Source organism: Astatotilapia calliptera, chromosome 5 (genome assembly GCF_964374335.1).
Source record: "Astatotilapia calliptera chromosome 5, fAstCal68.1, whole genome shotgun sequence".
NCBI lineage: Eukaryota > Metazoa > Chordata > Actinopteri > Cichliformes > Cichlidae > Astatotilapia > Astatotilapia calliptera.
In genome coordinates, this window is record NC_137426.1 from 37,720,501 (window position 1) to 37,737,187 (window position 16,687).

Below are 16,687 nucleotides of genomic sequence, written 5' to 3' on the forward strand. Positions count from 1 at the left end.
TTTCTCAAGTATAGATACACAAAGATGCCTTTGACAAAATGTTTTAAAATGAGCAGCACTCAAACATACGGAAAAAAAATTAAGACGGACTTTTGCGAGATCTCGCAAAAGTCCGTCTTAATTTTTTTCTCTCCCATGTCCCCTGCGGGGCTCCGTACAAACAACCCGATGACTGTTTTAAAAGAAAGTTAAGGGAATAAACATGACATTTAATTATAATGATGTTATTAACCAACTTTAGATGGAATAATGCCAACCAGTGCAGAGGAGAGAGGTCTACAGAAGAAAAGACTGGAAGCTAACACTGGTCAAGATGCTGTGGATTTCTGGTTTTGATTTAATTAAGAGATGTTACTGAGGATGTGCAGCAGCAGCGGACTGAGAGGACTAAAACCACTGACGATCAAAGATTGGTTAATGGCTTAGGATGAATAATCTCAACTGGTTGGAAGCAAGGAGGTCTGCAGGAGAAGAGAAAGGAAGTTAATGAAGTGAAGTTTAGGATTGCAAGATTTAAGCACACAAGTGTGTGCTGATGTGTTTCTGAAGTCTTCCTAGTTATTTTCCAGAGTAGATGACTTTTAGGGGCATTGGATTGGCAAGCAGCAATCCAGGGAGAGACAGAGGGATTTGATGGAGAGTGGGCAGAGAGGTGGGCTACTGGGACGGCCTTGTTATTGTTGTTGTAGCAGTTCTCTGTTTGGATTTAACCCCTTAACTCCATAATATTCGATAGATACAGGGTTTTGGTTTTTTTTGAGACTTCTATTACATCACCAGTATGATTTCTTTCCCTCCTGAAAAATCAAAATAAATTGCACAATACATTTATAAGCATTTTAAAAAAAAGGCAGATATAGCAAATACGATACAAATTAAAAGTCATACATGGAGATAATTTTTTCTTTTAACAATAAACTCTCCATTTAAAAAAAGAAATTTCTTGCAATGATTTTGTATTTCAGGCTATAAGGGGTTAATGAGTTAAGCCAGCTGTGCTCTTCAGTCTCTTTAACAAAAAAGTCAGCAAATATTTTGGGAAACAACACACAGGCATAAAGCAGGAGGCTGGGAAACAAGAACCAAATGTGCAGAAAGTAACAAAAGTATAGCTAATAAAGACCTATTTAATGTTGGTGGTAAAGAACAAGGTGGTAAACCCATTGTTTCAGACTGGGTGCACAAGCTGATCTTTTAATGCAGCTTCGTTGATGAGACACTCCACAGCAGTAAGCCTGGGTTTTATTGGTTTCTCCATGTAGGAAGATGGGTTTGGTTATACACAATTGTAGGTTTGTTTAGCTCCATGAAGATAAAGGTTATCGAGGTTGTGGTGTGTGTTATATTTGAAAGACTGTTTTATATCTTGAAACAGCCGTACTTTACACAAGACTGAAAAAACAAACAGGGCTAAGAATAAAGTAAGAAGATGTCGATTAAAAACTTTGTTCTTAGAAGATAACGTACAATCATGTCGAAAAATGTTTTCCATATCAGGGCATCATTTAAAAAAGATCTTAAAAAGATCTTGTCCTTAATCTAACCGCAGGTATGAAACCATTTCACTATTTAAGAAGAATAAAGCCAAAATGAAGAATCAATCTGTGAAGAAGTGCACCTAATCATTCAGCTTTTAGAACAACCTTTAGCAACAAATTCTTCTCTGTGTTAATTTAATAGTCCCTCACATTGCCTTGGTCCACTCATCTGTACAATATCACTTCAGTTCATTGAGGTTTTTGGGCATTTGTTAAAGCTCTCTTCAGTTCCCACCACAGCATTTCAAATAGGCTGAGGTCTGGACTTTTGACTGGGCCATCCCTTTATCTGTGTTCTTTTCTTTTTCAGCCATTCTGTTGGTGTGTTTGGGATCATTGGACTTTATTTACCAATATGTCTGTGGAACTGTTCTTACCCTGTGTAAAAACAATTGTGTATGCAAAGTTATTTCATTTATGAAGCATGTGACTATTTCTGTTTTTCATATGTTTGTAAATCATAATTATTCTGAACCAGTAGGTGTGCGCAATCTGCATGCAATCTGCGAGAAAGTCTGACTTAAGAAACGTAAACAATTTTGTACAAAGAGAAAGTCAGAAAGGAGCAGCTTTCCATAGTGTTTATATAGGAGTGACGACATAAGAACTAAGGCTTGGCTGAAACTGGCTCATGCATCAGACAATGGCTGTCCTGAACTTATAGAGCGTATGTCCAATTTATGCACAGATTTGTGCATAAATTGGACATACAAACATTACACTCAAAAATCTGATTTTTGGTACCTGAATTTTTTCATACTGGAACAAATGAGAATTTGAAACTATGAAACTTTGGCCGTGCGTGTACAAATGGCTGTCTATGGAAGTATACACAAGTCTTTAAAATTATTGAATAAATAAATTGCATAACTTGCATTGCAAAAACTAAAAATAAAAAATGAAATGATAAATGCAAAGATTTCAAAAACAATACCGGGAAAAAAACAATATAGTTGATGTGCTGTAATTAAATTGAATAATTTATTCACTGTAATATTCTTCAGTGCCACGTCATGGTGCCAATGCCTGCAGCTTCCTAATATTTATTCCTACAAAGCTATTATTCAACTTCATTTTTAGTGATATAGTGCCAAATCATAACAACAGTTCCCTCAAGACTCTTTATATTCTAAAGTAAAGACATTACAAAAATACAGAGAAAGCCCAACAATCTGATGACCCCATATGAGCAAGTACTTTGGTGACAGTGGGAAGGAAAAACTCCCTCTTAACAGGAAGTAGACAGGGTCATGGAGGGGTGGCCATCTACAACAACTGGATATTGTTAAGTGGAGATAGAACGAAAACACGCTGTGGAAAAGAGCCAGAGGTTAATAACAACTATTGATTAAATGATGTGTGGTGTATAAACACATGGTAAGTGGGGAAAAAGGTGAAGTAGGAAACAATCAATTATAGTGCAAGAGGCCTAGGCTCCTGGGGGACTCCCATGATGTGATGATTCAGGGTCACCTGATCTAGCCCTTGCAATGCGCTTTGTCAAAAAGGAACGTTTTAAGCCTAATCTTAAAAGTAGTACTGCTAGCCTAAAGGCCCTTGGTAAACAGCCCGTTAATATCAGAATCAGAATCAGCATACTTTATTAATCCCTAGGGAACTTATGTGAGCTATTACAGTTGCTCCAGTACAGTAACATTAACAAAAATAGACCAACCTATTTAACAAGACAATATGTTAAGATATAAGGAATAGCACAACGTATACAAATCACCAAATAATAAATATCCAGGGTTGGCAGATATAATTAGAAATAAATATCACGGAAATTGACAGCAATATTACCAAGTAAGTAAGAGTGTGTGCAGAAAGGATGTAACTATTGCAGTGTTTACAGTGTAGTGGATGGAGGAATTGTACAGGGAGACGGCCACAGGCAGGAATGATTTCTGATCATATTTAAGATTGAAGCATTAATTAAGAGTACGACGTCTTTGAGCAGTCTTATAGGAATGGGGCAGATGATATGGTTGGGAGAAAGTAATTACTGAAGTTAAGTCAGGAAGATCAATTGGACAAAAGTCCTTCCTATTGGGGACCCATTTCTCATATAAGTTATTAATCAAACTTCTACTTTCATTTATAGCTTTGATTAAGAATAAAGCTGATTTACTATTAGTAAATATGGAAAAGCTCTGTTATAGCACTGCCTAGTGTCATACACTTTGGGTTGCATGGATAGAGGCTTATGAAATTAAGAACAGATTGTGATCACACCTAGAGGGTATCCACACTGATCTTTGACCTTTGTGCTTCAGAAAATGTGGGAAGGCTTGCCACCCCTGCCAAAAAACTGGAGGACACGATCCGTTTGGCTGAGCTGGTGATTGAGGTGCTTCAGCAGAATGAGGAACATCATGCTGAGGTCAGTGTGCTGGTACATGCATATAGCCACACCATGTCCCTACTCCATTGTAGACGTTCTACATATTTGTCTCCAATGCAATGTTAAAATAAAAAGGTCTACAGAGCTCCTCAACATTTGTTTTCAAAGATAAACTGAACACGTTTTTTTGTCTCGTTGCAGACTGAAGTTAGGTAGTTGTATAACTTTACTTGAATGATAAATACAAAGCTTCTCACTGCTACCTACCTGCGTTAAACTATCATTCTCCATGTTATCTGCACAATAGGCCACAAAGTACATATTCTAAAGTGCAAGTAGGTTTATAAAAGCAGGGGAAACGCTTTGCTCTGCTGTGTATGCTGTGCTGTTTAGCTACATTTTTGTCACTTTTCTGTAACTAAAACAAAGCTGACTTACTGCTTCTCTACTTTTTATTCCAATCACTTATTTGTTTTGCGGGGAATTGTTTGAACAGGGAAAAGAGGTATGTGATTGTCTTGGTGCCATATACCCCATTCCCTACCCTACCCTCAATATACCCATAGAACCTGTGCATGCACTTATTGACACAGCTATTGTTGTTGAGGAATATTAATATTTCCCTTTTCAACAATGACACAAACCCATTTCAGCTTGTTGTCACTGCCATTCAAGTACTTGGAGAGGTGCTCGTTAGATTCGAAGCTTGCAACAGTTTTGCCTTCATTATTGAAGAGCAGACACAAGTACTTAGGCAGTGTGTTTATTTGTCCAAAGCATTAAGCTAGTATGTTTGGAGAAAGCAAGGGGGAAAACAGATTTTCCTATATTCTAACGATGTACTTTGCTTTCTAAGAGCCTACCACAAATCATCCCAGAATATAACAGCATGTTTATTGTGTTTAGTCATTGACATTTACTTATCCTACTCAGTAATTCATCTATCATGGAGATGTACATGTTCTTTTCAGTAAATCCACCAAGTAAGTTTGGTGAGGGTGTTTCTCATCCTTCCTTTTTTAAACAAATTTGCTTTGGACCTTTCAGCACACATAATGGAGGATATGAGCCATCTTTCACACTATGACCATGCCCCTTGCATTTCAGCAAAATTCCTTTCCCTGCTGCTCCAGTGAAACTTTAAACCAGTGTACATGACTCCAGCCCAAACGTGTTGAAATATTCTGTTACAGTTTATTTTCTCTTGAGTTTTTGATCCTGGTTTATCCATGTACAACCCTAATTCTTCAAAATTTAGGATACTGTGTCAAATGTAAATTTAAAATATAATACTCTAAATTGTGAGAATGTTGAATATACAGTAACATTAAAACATTTAGAGGCTTAAGGCCAAAAATCAGTATTGGCTAACCATGGCCTTCAGGTCTCAGGCAGCACTTTCAGAAATAAAGTGATTCAGGAAGTCTCTGGGCCTGAGCTCATTTAAAATGGACTAAAGCAAACTGGAAAACTATTCTGTGGTCAGACACATCAAATGTGGGCACCTCAACCTCTTGGAAAAAATAGCACACGGACCAAATGGCTTATTATATGTGAGGAGTTCAAAAGTCTGCATCTCTGATGGTATGGGAGTAGATTATTGCCCATGGCAACAGCCGCTTGGACATCAATGCTGAAGGTATATCCACAGTGTATAGCGGTCACTCAAAAACTGATTCTTTACCCCCAATAAACACCAAGCAAAGTGAACTGATTTAAATAATGAATCATTAAGAAAAGTGTACTTGGTTTAAACTGAATATATACCAGTCAAGTACATTTAATTTGGCCAGATTATAATAAATGTAACATTTCACATTGTACGTTTTACTATTATATGAAAAATGTACATATAATTAAATCAGTTAAAGTCAGGAACTTTTTGCTTGTTTGTTAGTTTATATGTTTTCGCTGCCATATGCTTCCTAGCATCTTATCAGACAAGAATGGCGTAACATTCCCCTCCCAAAAGTCCGGAAATCTGTCTCTTGAGGTCCCAGATGTTTACTGACTGTTGTTAAAAGGAGATGGGAAGCTAAAGTGATAAACACGCCTGTCTCCCAGCTTTATTGAGACATGTTGATTTGATATGTTTTCCATGTTATTTTGTGGATAAAATATAAGTTTATGACATTGAAGAATGTTGCATTCTGTTTTTACTAATATATGTTACACAGCACCCTTGCTTTGGAATTGGGGTTGGTTTTCCTCTCATGTAATCACCAGCTTTAACTTGACTTAGACTTTGCACTCTAATCCTAATAACTGGAATTAAGTTATAAAATTCATTGTAAAACTGCAACAGTTTTTTTTTTTTTACTATTTTGTGAAAAAAGTTGAAATGATATAATAGTTGAAATAGTTGAAATAGTTGAAATGTGGAGATTGCAGTTGTTTCAAACAAACTGCCACAGCTGTTATATACCCTCCACAAAATGCCTTGGGTAGATGCTTACATTCTTCTTCAGAATCTGTTTTAGTTACAAGGAAATTATTTCTCTATTAGCACATAAACACTGTGCTAACATGTGGTTATAAGTAAAAGGTTGCAGCAGATGGCCCCGCCCCTCCCTGAGCCTGGTTCTGCTGGAGGTTTCTTCCTGTTAAAAGGGAGTTTTTCCTTCCCACTGTCACCAAAGTGCTGCTCATAGGGGGTCATATGATTGTTGAGTTTTTCTCTGTATGTATTATTGTACGATCTACTGTACAATGTGTTATTGTGATTTGGCGCTATGTAAATAAAATTGAATTGAATTGAAAGGATGGTGCACAATGCTGCATCTGGACAGAGGGAAAAAAACATGCAAATGTGAAAGAGTGGATTTGTTCAAAAAGAAATTTCTAGCAGTGGACGGATGGGAGGATATCGATGATTACAACCTTGTGTAGTGAAGAGTATCTATGTTGTATCACAAGACACAAAGGCTCATCAGTTTGTTTCACTAGCTCATCTACACAAGGCATTTTGGAGCAGCCAAGGCAGTTTGTTTGAAACAAGACTGTAGACCTGCACGAGGCATCAGCAGAAGGTTGGTGAGAAAGTGACAACTTTGGTACAATTATCTGGAAATGACAAAAATATGAAATGATCAGCTTCATGCAAGATCTTGCCTCATTAGTTGAGGATGATCATGAGAAAGGTGGGGGCCCACCAGGTTCGTTTTTAAGTTTGAGGGGCCAATGGATGGGGGCATGAAACGTCTTGGAGGACCTCCTGTAGGACATTTGTGGAGGGATCTTAAGCTTTGAGTTCCCATGCAGCAGCCCAGAAACCTAAAGGATTTAGAGAGTTTCTTCAAAGAGGAGTGGGTCAAAATCCCCTCTTGGTGACCAACTACAGTAAATGTCCTACCACTGTGCTTGCCAAGTTTCTCCACCAATTACTAAGTTATGTTTTGTTGGGAATCAAACACTTACTTGGCTCAATGAGATGCAAATGATTTTTTTATTTCGTAGTATTTCTGGTTGGTAATCTGTCTCTCCTCATTAAAATGAAACAAACAAAATTAGAGACTGTGCATTTCTTTATAAGTGAGTAAGCTTGCAAAATTTGCAGGGGAATGTTTTTTATTGTAATAACAAGACTGATGATTACAAAAACAATGACTGGCACTAACTGAATGTGATTCATCCGCTGCTAACTGCTCCCAGTATACCACCCTCCCACACCACTTCCAGTACTAGAGAGAACATTCAAATGACAGTGTTAAAAGCTTGGTGTGAATAGACAAACAGTTTGGATCCTCAGGGTCCCTCTTAAAAGGCCTGGCAAGAGTAAGGGTGCCTGGAGAAAACTCAGTGTATTTGATGAGAGTAGCCAGGTTGCGACCAGTCACTGCACTGCACATATTTGATGGGGAGATACAAGTGTGGCACAGTTCAACAGCTCCTTTCTTTTGATTGACTTGCTGAAGAAGCTGCGGGTGAGTGTTTAAGTAGGTCCCTGCCAAGTCTGTCAAGGAGCTGCTGCTGTTTCCTCTGTGGGACAACAGAAAGCATGTGATTTTTTTTCCACACTCTTGGTGTTTCTGTTCCGAGTGGTGAAGAATCCCTCCCCGGAGATTGTGCAGTAAAGTCATTGAGGCAACAACTTGATTTCATATGATGAAAAGTGTGTGAGAGCCTTTGAATCTCATTTCCTGTAGAGGCTAAAGATGAAATAAATCTCCAAATTCTCAAAGATGTGTCCAGTGGGGTCGCTCATACTGCATTAACTGTCTTCTTACACTCTCAGCTCCATACTTACCTCTGACTTTTTTCCCCGCTCTCTTCCCCTCTTTCCATCTGAAGGCCTTTGCATGGTGGTCAGATCTGATGGTGGAACATGCTGAGACCTTCATGTGTCTCTATTCGACCGAGATGGATGCAGCTCTTGAAGTTCAGCCACCTGACAGCTGGGACAGTTTCCCTCTCTTCCAGCTGCTCAATGACTTTCTGAGGATGGACTGTGAGTGTATGGCTATTCAAAAAAGTATATTCAGATGTAGTGACTGATGAAGTGATTTTGCTAGGGCTGGAGGTCTGAAGGGTGTAATCTAAGGGAACATCCTTAATTACACACAGTAAATACACACATGGATTAGACCTTCTGAGCATTATGCTCTGTTTAAGCAATGATGAAGATAAGTTTTTAATTGCTGAAGATTTTTTCAGTTTGTAGTACAAATAGTCTATTTAGTAGACTGCACATACCTTCTTTGTGACAGCGTATTTAAGAGTTTTTAAAATATTTCTGTATTTATCCAGGAAAAACTGAATGTAAATTTTGGTTGGGCAGTATTTAATGAAAGTTTTTTACTGCCTCTAAAGAAAAAAAAAATGTAATAAAAAATTCAACCTGAAACTTTAAAACTAATCCTGATTTTAGTTCCTCTGTGATAGTCTAAATTCTGTACTCAATTTATCCCTATTCAGAAAAAAACACTACATTTAAGAATTAACAACAATATAGTCCAGACTAAAAATCCACCACAATCAAATTGACGACTATGTGCAGTACCATGCTCCCTCCATCCTATGATGATTTCATTCATATTACTACCACTACTACTTTACTGTACATTTGCCTTATTTTTAAGGTTGACCAACTTAAATAACTTCATATTGTTGGCATGTTTAATTGACAGTAGTGCATCACGTTGAATATAATCATCATATGTTGCAATTTGTTCTTGCCATCCCTGGTCATAGGTAAAGATGAGGGCATTATTAAATAGGAATTACACTGCATATTTCAAATGTACTTAATAATCAGTTAAATCAAGGACAGTACCATTGTACATGTACATGTACATTACGTGAGTAAATGCTCTTACATTCAACTGCTGCATCTTTGTAGGTAAACCTCATTTGGCACTAACATCACTGACAAATCAGTGACAAACAGCAAAAAAAGCATCTCCACACTACTGAGCCCAAACGTTTTTTAACATGTACATATATTTACAGCAGTTTTGTGTGTGTGTGTGTGTGTGTGTGTGTGTGTGTGTGTGTGTGTGTGTGTGTGTGTGTGTGTGTGTGTGTGTGTGTGTGTTGGTGTTGCCGACGGTTGCTGCAGGCCACTCATCTCTCTAATGAACTGCATACACTTGCCTGCAGGAACACTGTCCATGCAAAAGATACACATACACTTCACGAAGCAGACTCAATCTGCTAATTGTCCCTTGGGAAAGATTCCCCTTTTCATTGTGTCAGTTGGGAGTCAAGGAGAAGATAGAATGTTGTCCACTTATTCAGCTTAACTGACCTGAGCACAAAAAAATTATCATGCTCTTTTGTTAGTGTCATGAAATTGGCCTCCTTCTCATTTGCTACATCGTGTCATTGTGTGCGAATTCCAATTATAGTGCATAGCAATGAACATAGCTACGCTGGGAAACACTAAAAGAAAGCTTGCTTGCAATAATACACTGACTAAAAAAAAAAATTATGCATTCTCTATGTGCATTCATAGCTGGTCAAACAAATTATGAACTAAATTATGATTATTAAAAAAACATTATAAATTTGAACCCCTTTGTAACACAAAAGGTCATAGTCCATCCAACGGGGTTTGTTTTTTGTTTTGGAAAATTTGAAGCGAGAAGGCCCGATGGCAGACCTAGGACACGCTGTAGAGATTACATCTCTTGGCTGGCCTGGGGAGGTGTTTCCCAGGTTAGCTGAGGGAGGTGGCTAGGATGAGGGAGGTCTGGTTTCTCTGCTTGGGCTGTTTCCCTGCTACTCGGCCCCAGATAAGTGATAAGAAAATGGATGAATGTGAAGGTTCTCATTCATCCAGGTCATGGCAATCTACACAGCTTAGAAAGAAATGGGTTCAGAGTGGAAGCAATTTCTCTAAGTGATGTCTGTTTTTAGAGTTAACTAAGCAAGCACTGCTTGCCCTGTTGGTCCTGATAGAACACTACTGGTTAGAAGATATTATATACTAGGTTTCATTGACTAAATTGGACTTCCATAAAAAAGGTCCCCTTCTGAGTTCCTCAGAAAGATTAAACATGGTTTGATGATGGTCCAAAAAGAAAGGGTGGTTCACTGCTGGGTACAGAAGATGGTTGTTGTGGGTGTCAAGGGCAAAATGCTGTTAAGACAATGTGGCCTGATGCTTTGTAATATACCATGCCAGAAGGCCTGCTTCCCACACAGCATAACAAACGCACGTTAGAAAAGTATATGATTATAGTGACATGTTTTTGCAGAAGGTCATCTGTTCTTTTGCCCCACAGCGGTGCACTTATGGAGCAGTAAAAAACTACATTAGTCAGGTGCCAAAGTCAGGCTGCCATTCAAGAAGTTAATGAGGTCTAAAGTCGTCGTAGCTAGACCATGGCAAGCCCTGCGAACACACTCCTGGACACAACACATCCAAATGGACAGCAGCCGCTCAAGTGGCTAATTGGGAGAGGGGCAATCAGGGAACACAACAAACATTGCACCTACTGTGTATCATCGACCTTGACTCCAATGCCAATGCACACAAACACAAACACACATTCTCAGAGGGGGAGAGAAAAAAGAAAGAGAGAGAGGGAGAGAAAAAGCAGGCACACTGCATGGAGCCGTGAGGCATCACATTAGCACACACTGGCCTCCATTTTATCTCCTGTGGTCTTTGTCAGTGTTGCCTTTTTACCAGTTGGGAGCCAGCAGAGCGGGGGAAATGTGGCTTGGATTCCAATGTCTTGTTTAGAAAGATTGAAAATGCTGTGTCATTCCCATTATTGAAGTGCACAAACAACAACCTCCTTTGTCACTATTCATTATCAGGGATTATGATTGCTTTCTGTGCCCTTTGCATCTATCCTGCGAACAAAGAAAAACAGTAATGCAATAGTGACAATGGGAGCTTTTACAATCCCTTTGAGGAAGTCTGCAGTGATTAAACCACAGGTACACACTCATCAGCCACTTTGTAGTTACATCTGTGCTCATTAACACAACTATCTAATCAGCTAATCACATGAAAGCAACTCATTGCATTTAGGCATACAGACCTGCTAGAGAGACCTGATGAAAACACCTGCTGAGTATCAGAATGGAGAAGAAAGGAGATTTAAATTTAAAGAAGGGAGATTTATGGTTTATTTCAAAGAGCTGCTAAAAGCGTTCAGAGTCTGCTGACAACAAGGAAGGTTGTTTCAAAGTTTAGGAGCCACAATCTAAAACGTAATACAAAGGTAGGGACACAGCGGTGTAAAGCACACCACCACTGGATTCTAAAGCAGTGGAGATGTGTTCTCAGAAGTGACGAATCATGCCTCACCATCTGGCAACCCGAAGGATGAGTCTGGAGTTGGTAGCTGAAGCTGAGCAGAACAGTACTGTCTGACTGCAAGCTGACAAAGTTACAGTTTGGTGGAGGCTGGATTATAGTGTGGGATCGTAGGGGAGGGCTTCTTGGCCAATATCATTGTGCAGTTCTGTAAGAATGGTCAAATATTCCCATAAACATACTCCAAAGCCTTCCGGAAAGCCTTCCCAGAAGAGTTTAAGCTGTTATAGCTACAGAGAGTGGGCACATTAAATCCTATGGATTAAGACTGGGCTGACAGTATCAACTTCATATGCATGTGAAGACAGATTAGTAAATACTTTTGGCAATAGCGTGTAGAATAAGAAAGAAGAACTGGACCAATGACTAAGCTCTGAGGCATCTCACATATTTGAAGTTATGACAGCGACATCTAGGTAATATTACATTCTGAGGTGTCTGTCAGATATGCATGATGGGATCGGTTGCAGAAATATTAATCCAGTTTTGTAATCTTTCAAGATGAATGGCGTGATCACCAGTAACGAGAATAAATAGAGCAGAATTAAAATATTCGCCTTTCTCTAAGTGTGTAAAAATATAATATTAAAATATTAATATGGAAAAATGATAAAAATATAGTTTTTGCAGACCGGATTGGAACAAATATAGTGTTACCCTCAACCAGTCCAAGTAGCTGATAGGCAGCAACTTTCTTGAGGATTTTAGAAATAGATGGAAGTTTCGAAATGGGTCTGTAATTGTCCAAACCAGTGCGGATTTTTTAAGCAGATGAAATGCTGGCTGTATTAATATTTATTAAAACAGTTCAAGCCTAATTAGCACCATGGATCACTATAGAGATTGGGCTCTTTTAAAAGATTTGGCTCTTTTGTCTAGGCCAGTGTTTCCCAACCTTTTGGAGCCACGGCACAGATTTCACATTAGAAAAATCACACGGCACACCACCAAACAAAAATGTCACATATCGATCATTTTTCCCAGCACACCAGGCATAGCATTGGCTCAGTTTGTCCCTAGTTTCGCTTTCTTCTGACCACTACTCATGCTAGGGCCTTCATCTGGGTCGGGGTTTTCTCCAGGAACCAGGTCAGATGGATTAGTTTTTCTTTTCAAATACTTAATGAAGCGCTTAATAGCAATAGATGTCTCACTCACAGCATGACTATTATGTAATTTCTTCTTCGTCTTCTTCTGTTTTACTTGCAGTTGGCAACCCATTTAACTAGCGCGGGTAGTTGTACTGCCCTCTAGTGGAAGAGAATGTAATTGTTCTGCCTGTTACTCACGCCAATCGCTTAGAGTACTAATGAGGTGAAACCAGATAATCTTCCACGGCACACATGATCATTTCTCATGGCACACCTATGTGCTGCAGCACAGTAGTTGGGAAACACTGGTCTAGGCATCCTTAGAAGAGCTGGCTGTTCTGTTTTAGCCTAACCATTCAATTATGAATGGTTTGTGTGTTTAGATGATTTTTTTTTAATCCAGTGTTGTCATAAAGCCTTATTTTTATGCATTTACTGCTACTGGGGAGAACATACATTGGCTTTAAGGCCTGGACAACATTTTGCAAACTTGGCATTCTACAATAAATGCTCTCTGAAAAAAATTTGTAGTATATGTCCCATTCCTCATTTTACAAATTCTGCACTTAGCTTTGAAGTCTCCAATATCACTGACATGCAGCCAGATGGAGCTCCTTTTCTGTTTTTGCATGTTCACTTTTTCCCAATGCACTGGCACCTGGCCTGTACAACTGCACTTGCTGTCTTCGGAACATCCTATGCACATAGTCCTGCTTTAGTTTGTGTCAACCCCAAGCCCACATTTTTTTTTCCTGTGAAGAAACTGACAGATGTTAAGATTCCTTATATTGTTTCTGTGGGAAACGTAGTTGGAGTAACCTGTTGTGATGTAAAGTAGTTGGGTGTGCTTGGAAAAAGAGATGCTTAAACTTGATAATACTGGGACTTTAACGACACCTTAATTTTGTATAAAATTGTGCTGATTGCATCTTATAATCATCTTGTTACAGTGTTTTATACATACAGTTTGTTATTAACACTCAAAGAGACTGATAATCAGAATACTTTATTAATCCCTAAGGAAACTACGTGGGTTACAGTTTCTCAAAGACAGTAACATTAACAGACTAAACTAATTAAATAATACAATATGTTACACAGTTTACAAATTAAAGACATAACACAAATATATACAAATCACTCAATTATAAATATCAAGAATGATAGATAATAATGGAGAGACGTGCAGGAACTCTTTAAGATATTTGGGAAGAATAATGCCGTTGGAGCAGTAAGAACTATGCATGAGAAACTATATTCATAAACTCAGTCAACAGAACAAAACGAAAGCCCTAACAATAACAGACATGGCTGAAACATCATGGCATCTTTTATTCAGTTTAGTTTCATTTTACTTATATATTTATTTATATAGCGCCAAATCACAAAAACAGTTTGATTTATACTTTGCAAAGTAACGTAAATACACCAAATAATACAAAGAAACCCTCAACAATCAGGTTTAGGGAGGGGCAGCCATCCACCCACGGCCAGTTGGGGCTGAGGGGAAGAAGAAAGACACGTTGTAGAAGAGAGAGAGTAATATTAATGATAGCACTTTCTATTACAGCTCGGTTATGAAGTGGTAATAGTAGGGTAACAAGGTAGAAACAAGAAAGTAATGTGCTTAATTAAGAAATTATTACACAGAAGGTACCACAGGTAATTGAGTGGTAATAAGTAGGAAACAGAAATGCAAAATGCAAAACTGCCCATCTCTATTTAATAACATATTAATAACCTTTTAAATACAAACTTAGAAACTGTCGCAGGTGTTTTTCAATTCAATTCAATTCAATTCAATTTTATTTATATAGCGCCAAATCACAACAAAAGTCGCCTCAAGGCGCTTCATAGATACAGAGAAAAACCCAACAGTCATATGACCCCCTATGAGCAAGCACTTTGGCGACAGTGGGAAGGAAAAACTCCCTTTTAACAGGAAGAAACCTCCGGCAGAACCAGGCTCAGGGAGGGGCGGCCATCTGCTGTGATTGGTTGGGGTGAGAGAAGGAAGACAGGATAAAGACATGCTGTGGAAGAGAGACAGAGGTTAATAACAGATATGATTCAATGCAGAGAGGTCTGTTAATACATAGTGAGTGAGAAAGGTGACTGGAAAGGAAAAACTCAGTGCATCATGGGAATCCCCGGCAGCCTACGTCTATTGCAGCATAACTAAGGGAGGATTCAGGGTCACCTGGTCCAGCCCTAACTATATGCTTTAGCAAAAAGGAAAGTTTGAAGCCTAATCTTAAAAGTAGAGATAGTGTCTGTCTCCCGCAGGGTTTTGTGTTCTAAGCAGGAATTTAATACCATGGTACTGATAACTGAGTCTGGAATGAACAATAAACACAAAATGCTAATAATTAAGGTTTAAAGAATAATACTTATGAACACCTTAGATTTTCATAGGCCTTCATCACTGGTTGACCTCAAACCATCCAAAAATCCAGTCTCTCCTGCAGGAAGATATTCAAAAAATTTGAAATATATTTGTGTTAAAGCAAGCATGATATCACTGGCAGGTCACTGAGCAACAATTTCACAGATGCAAACTGTCCTATTTAAAAAATAATAATACAATAAAAAATAAAATGAACATTACAATTTGTGAATTAATTATTATTACATTCTTGTTTCTCCCTTGTTAACCTATTATAACCACTTTATTACCAAGCTGTGGTTACACATTATTGCCACCAGTTTTTGGGCCCTTATTACACTGAAATTGATATAATTGGATAATATCACTCAACTGCAACCAGTATTGCTGGCACAATATTACTCGGATATTAAGTGTGATTACTTTGGTAAGTAGTAGTAATTTAGAAATTATTACACATTATTATGTTCTTGTTTCTGTCTTGTTACCCTTCCTTACCTGTAATAGAAAGTGTGACCATAATAACGAATAATTAAATGCAGATTGGTGATAAGCGTAAGTGAAAAAAATGTGAGTGAAGAAGAAACACTCAGTGCATCATGGGAAACATCTAGTGGGCTGGGCCTATTGCATCATAACTAAGTAATGAAAATTTTAAGGTTAATCTTAAGAATAAAATTTGTAATTATTTTTAAATGTTTAAATATAAAAATAGTATGTGTCTCCCAAATCCAAACTGGGTGTCAGAAGAGAGGCTTGAAAGCTAAAGACATTGCCTGCAGTTCGACTTGTAAATATTGTAGGAACCACAAGTAAAGCAGTCTGAAAGCGAAGTGCTTATTGGGGTGATACAGTACTATGAGGTCATTAAGAGGACACAGGGCCTGATTATTCTAGACCTCATATGTGAGGAGTAGGATTTTCCTTTAGATCTGGGATGTAAAATGGAGCCAATAAGCCAATATAGGAGAAATCTGCTCTCTCTTTCTAGTCTACTCTTTCTAGTCCCTCTAAGTTACTGAAGCAAAAATTAATGGTAGGACTTCTTTGAGCAGTCTTGTAGGAATGAGGTCTAAAAGACACGTATCTGCTTTAAATGTGCATTTGAGAGTTATACCACGTAGTAAAGTATCTCTGATCTGAAGCTAAAGGATAAAAGTGCAGGAATTATATCCTAAAATTTAACTAAAGTACTTTCACAAAGAAATATACTGCAAAGAAATGTATTTCCCACTGCTTTATAATCCATTATTGTAATTTTAAATGTTATTAAGAATTATCAGACAAAAGTAGGTTTTCAGGAAACACTGTTAAGTTTCTATGCCATATGTCAGAACAAGATCCAGAATGTGATTAAAGTGGTGGGTGGGTTCTTTTACATTTTGAGCGAAGTGTCAACATGAGTCAGCAGTGGTAGACATGGAGGTTTATTTTTACATTGTATGTCTTATAGCTTTTCTGCACTCGATTTTTTCAGCCATGTCGTTTCCAGAGATGGGCAGTAACGCGTTACTTGTAACGCGTTACTGTAATCTGATTACTTTTTTCAAGTAACGA

The 16,687-nt window shown here is 38.1% G+C and overlaps 1 protein-coding gene across 3 annotated transcripts in view; it reads left to right on the forward strand.

Annotated features, from left to right (window-relative positions):
* LOC113023063 (calcium-dependent secretion activator 1) overlaps nucleotides 1-16,687 on the forward strand; it is a 359,245-nt gene that overhangs the window by 249,701 nt on the left and 92,857 nt on the right. For all 3 annotated transcript variants that reach the window (XM_080301445.1, XM_080301446.1, XM_026169137.2), the window contains exons 17-18: nucleotides 3,815-3,921; nucleotides 8,173-8,329. In XM_080301445.1, the coding sequence (XP_080157571.1) occupies nucleotides 3,815-3,921; nucleotides 8,173-8,329 (264 nt within the window). The remainder of the gene's footprint in view (nucleotides 1-3,814; nucleotides 3,922-8,172; nucleotides 8,330-16,687) is intronic.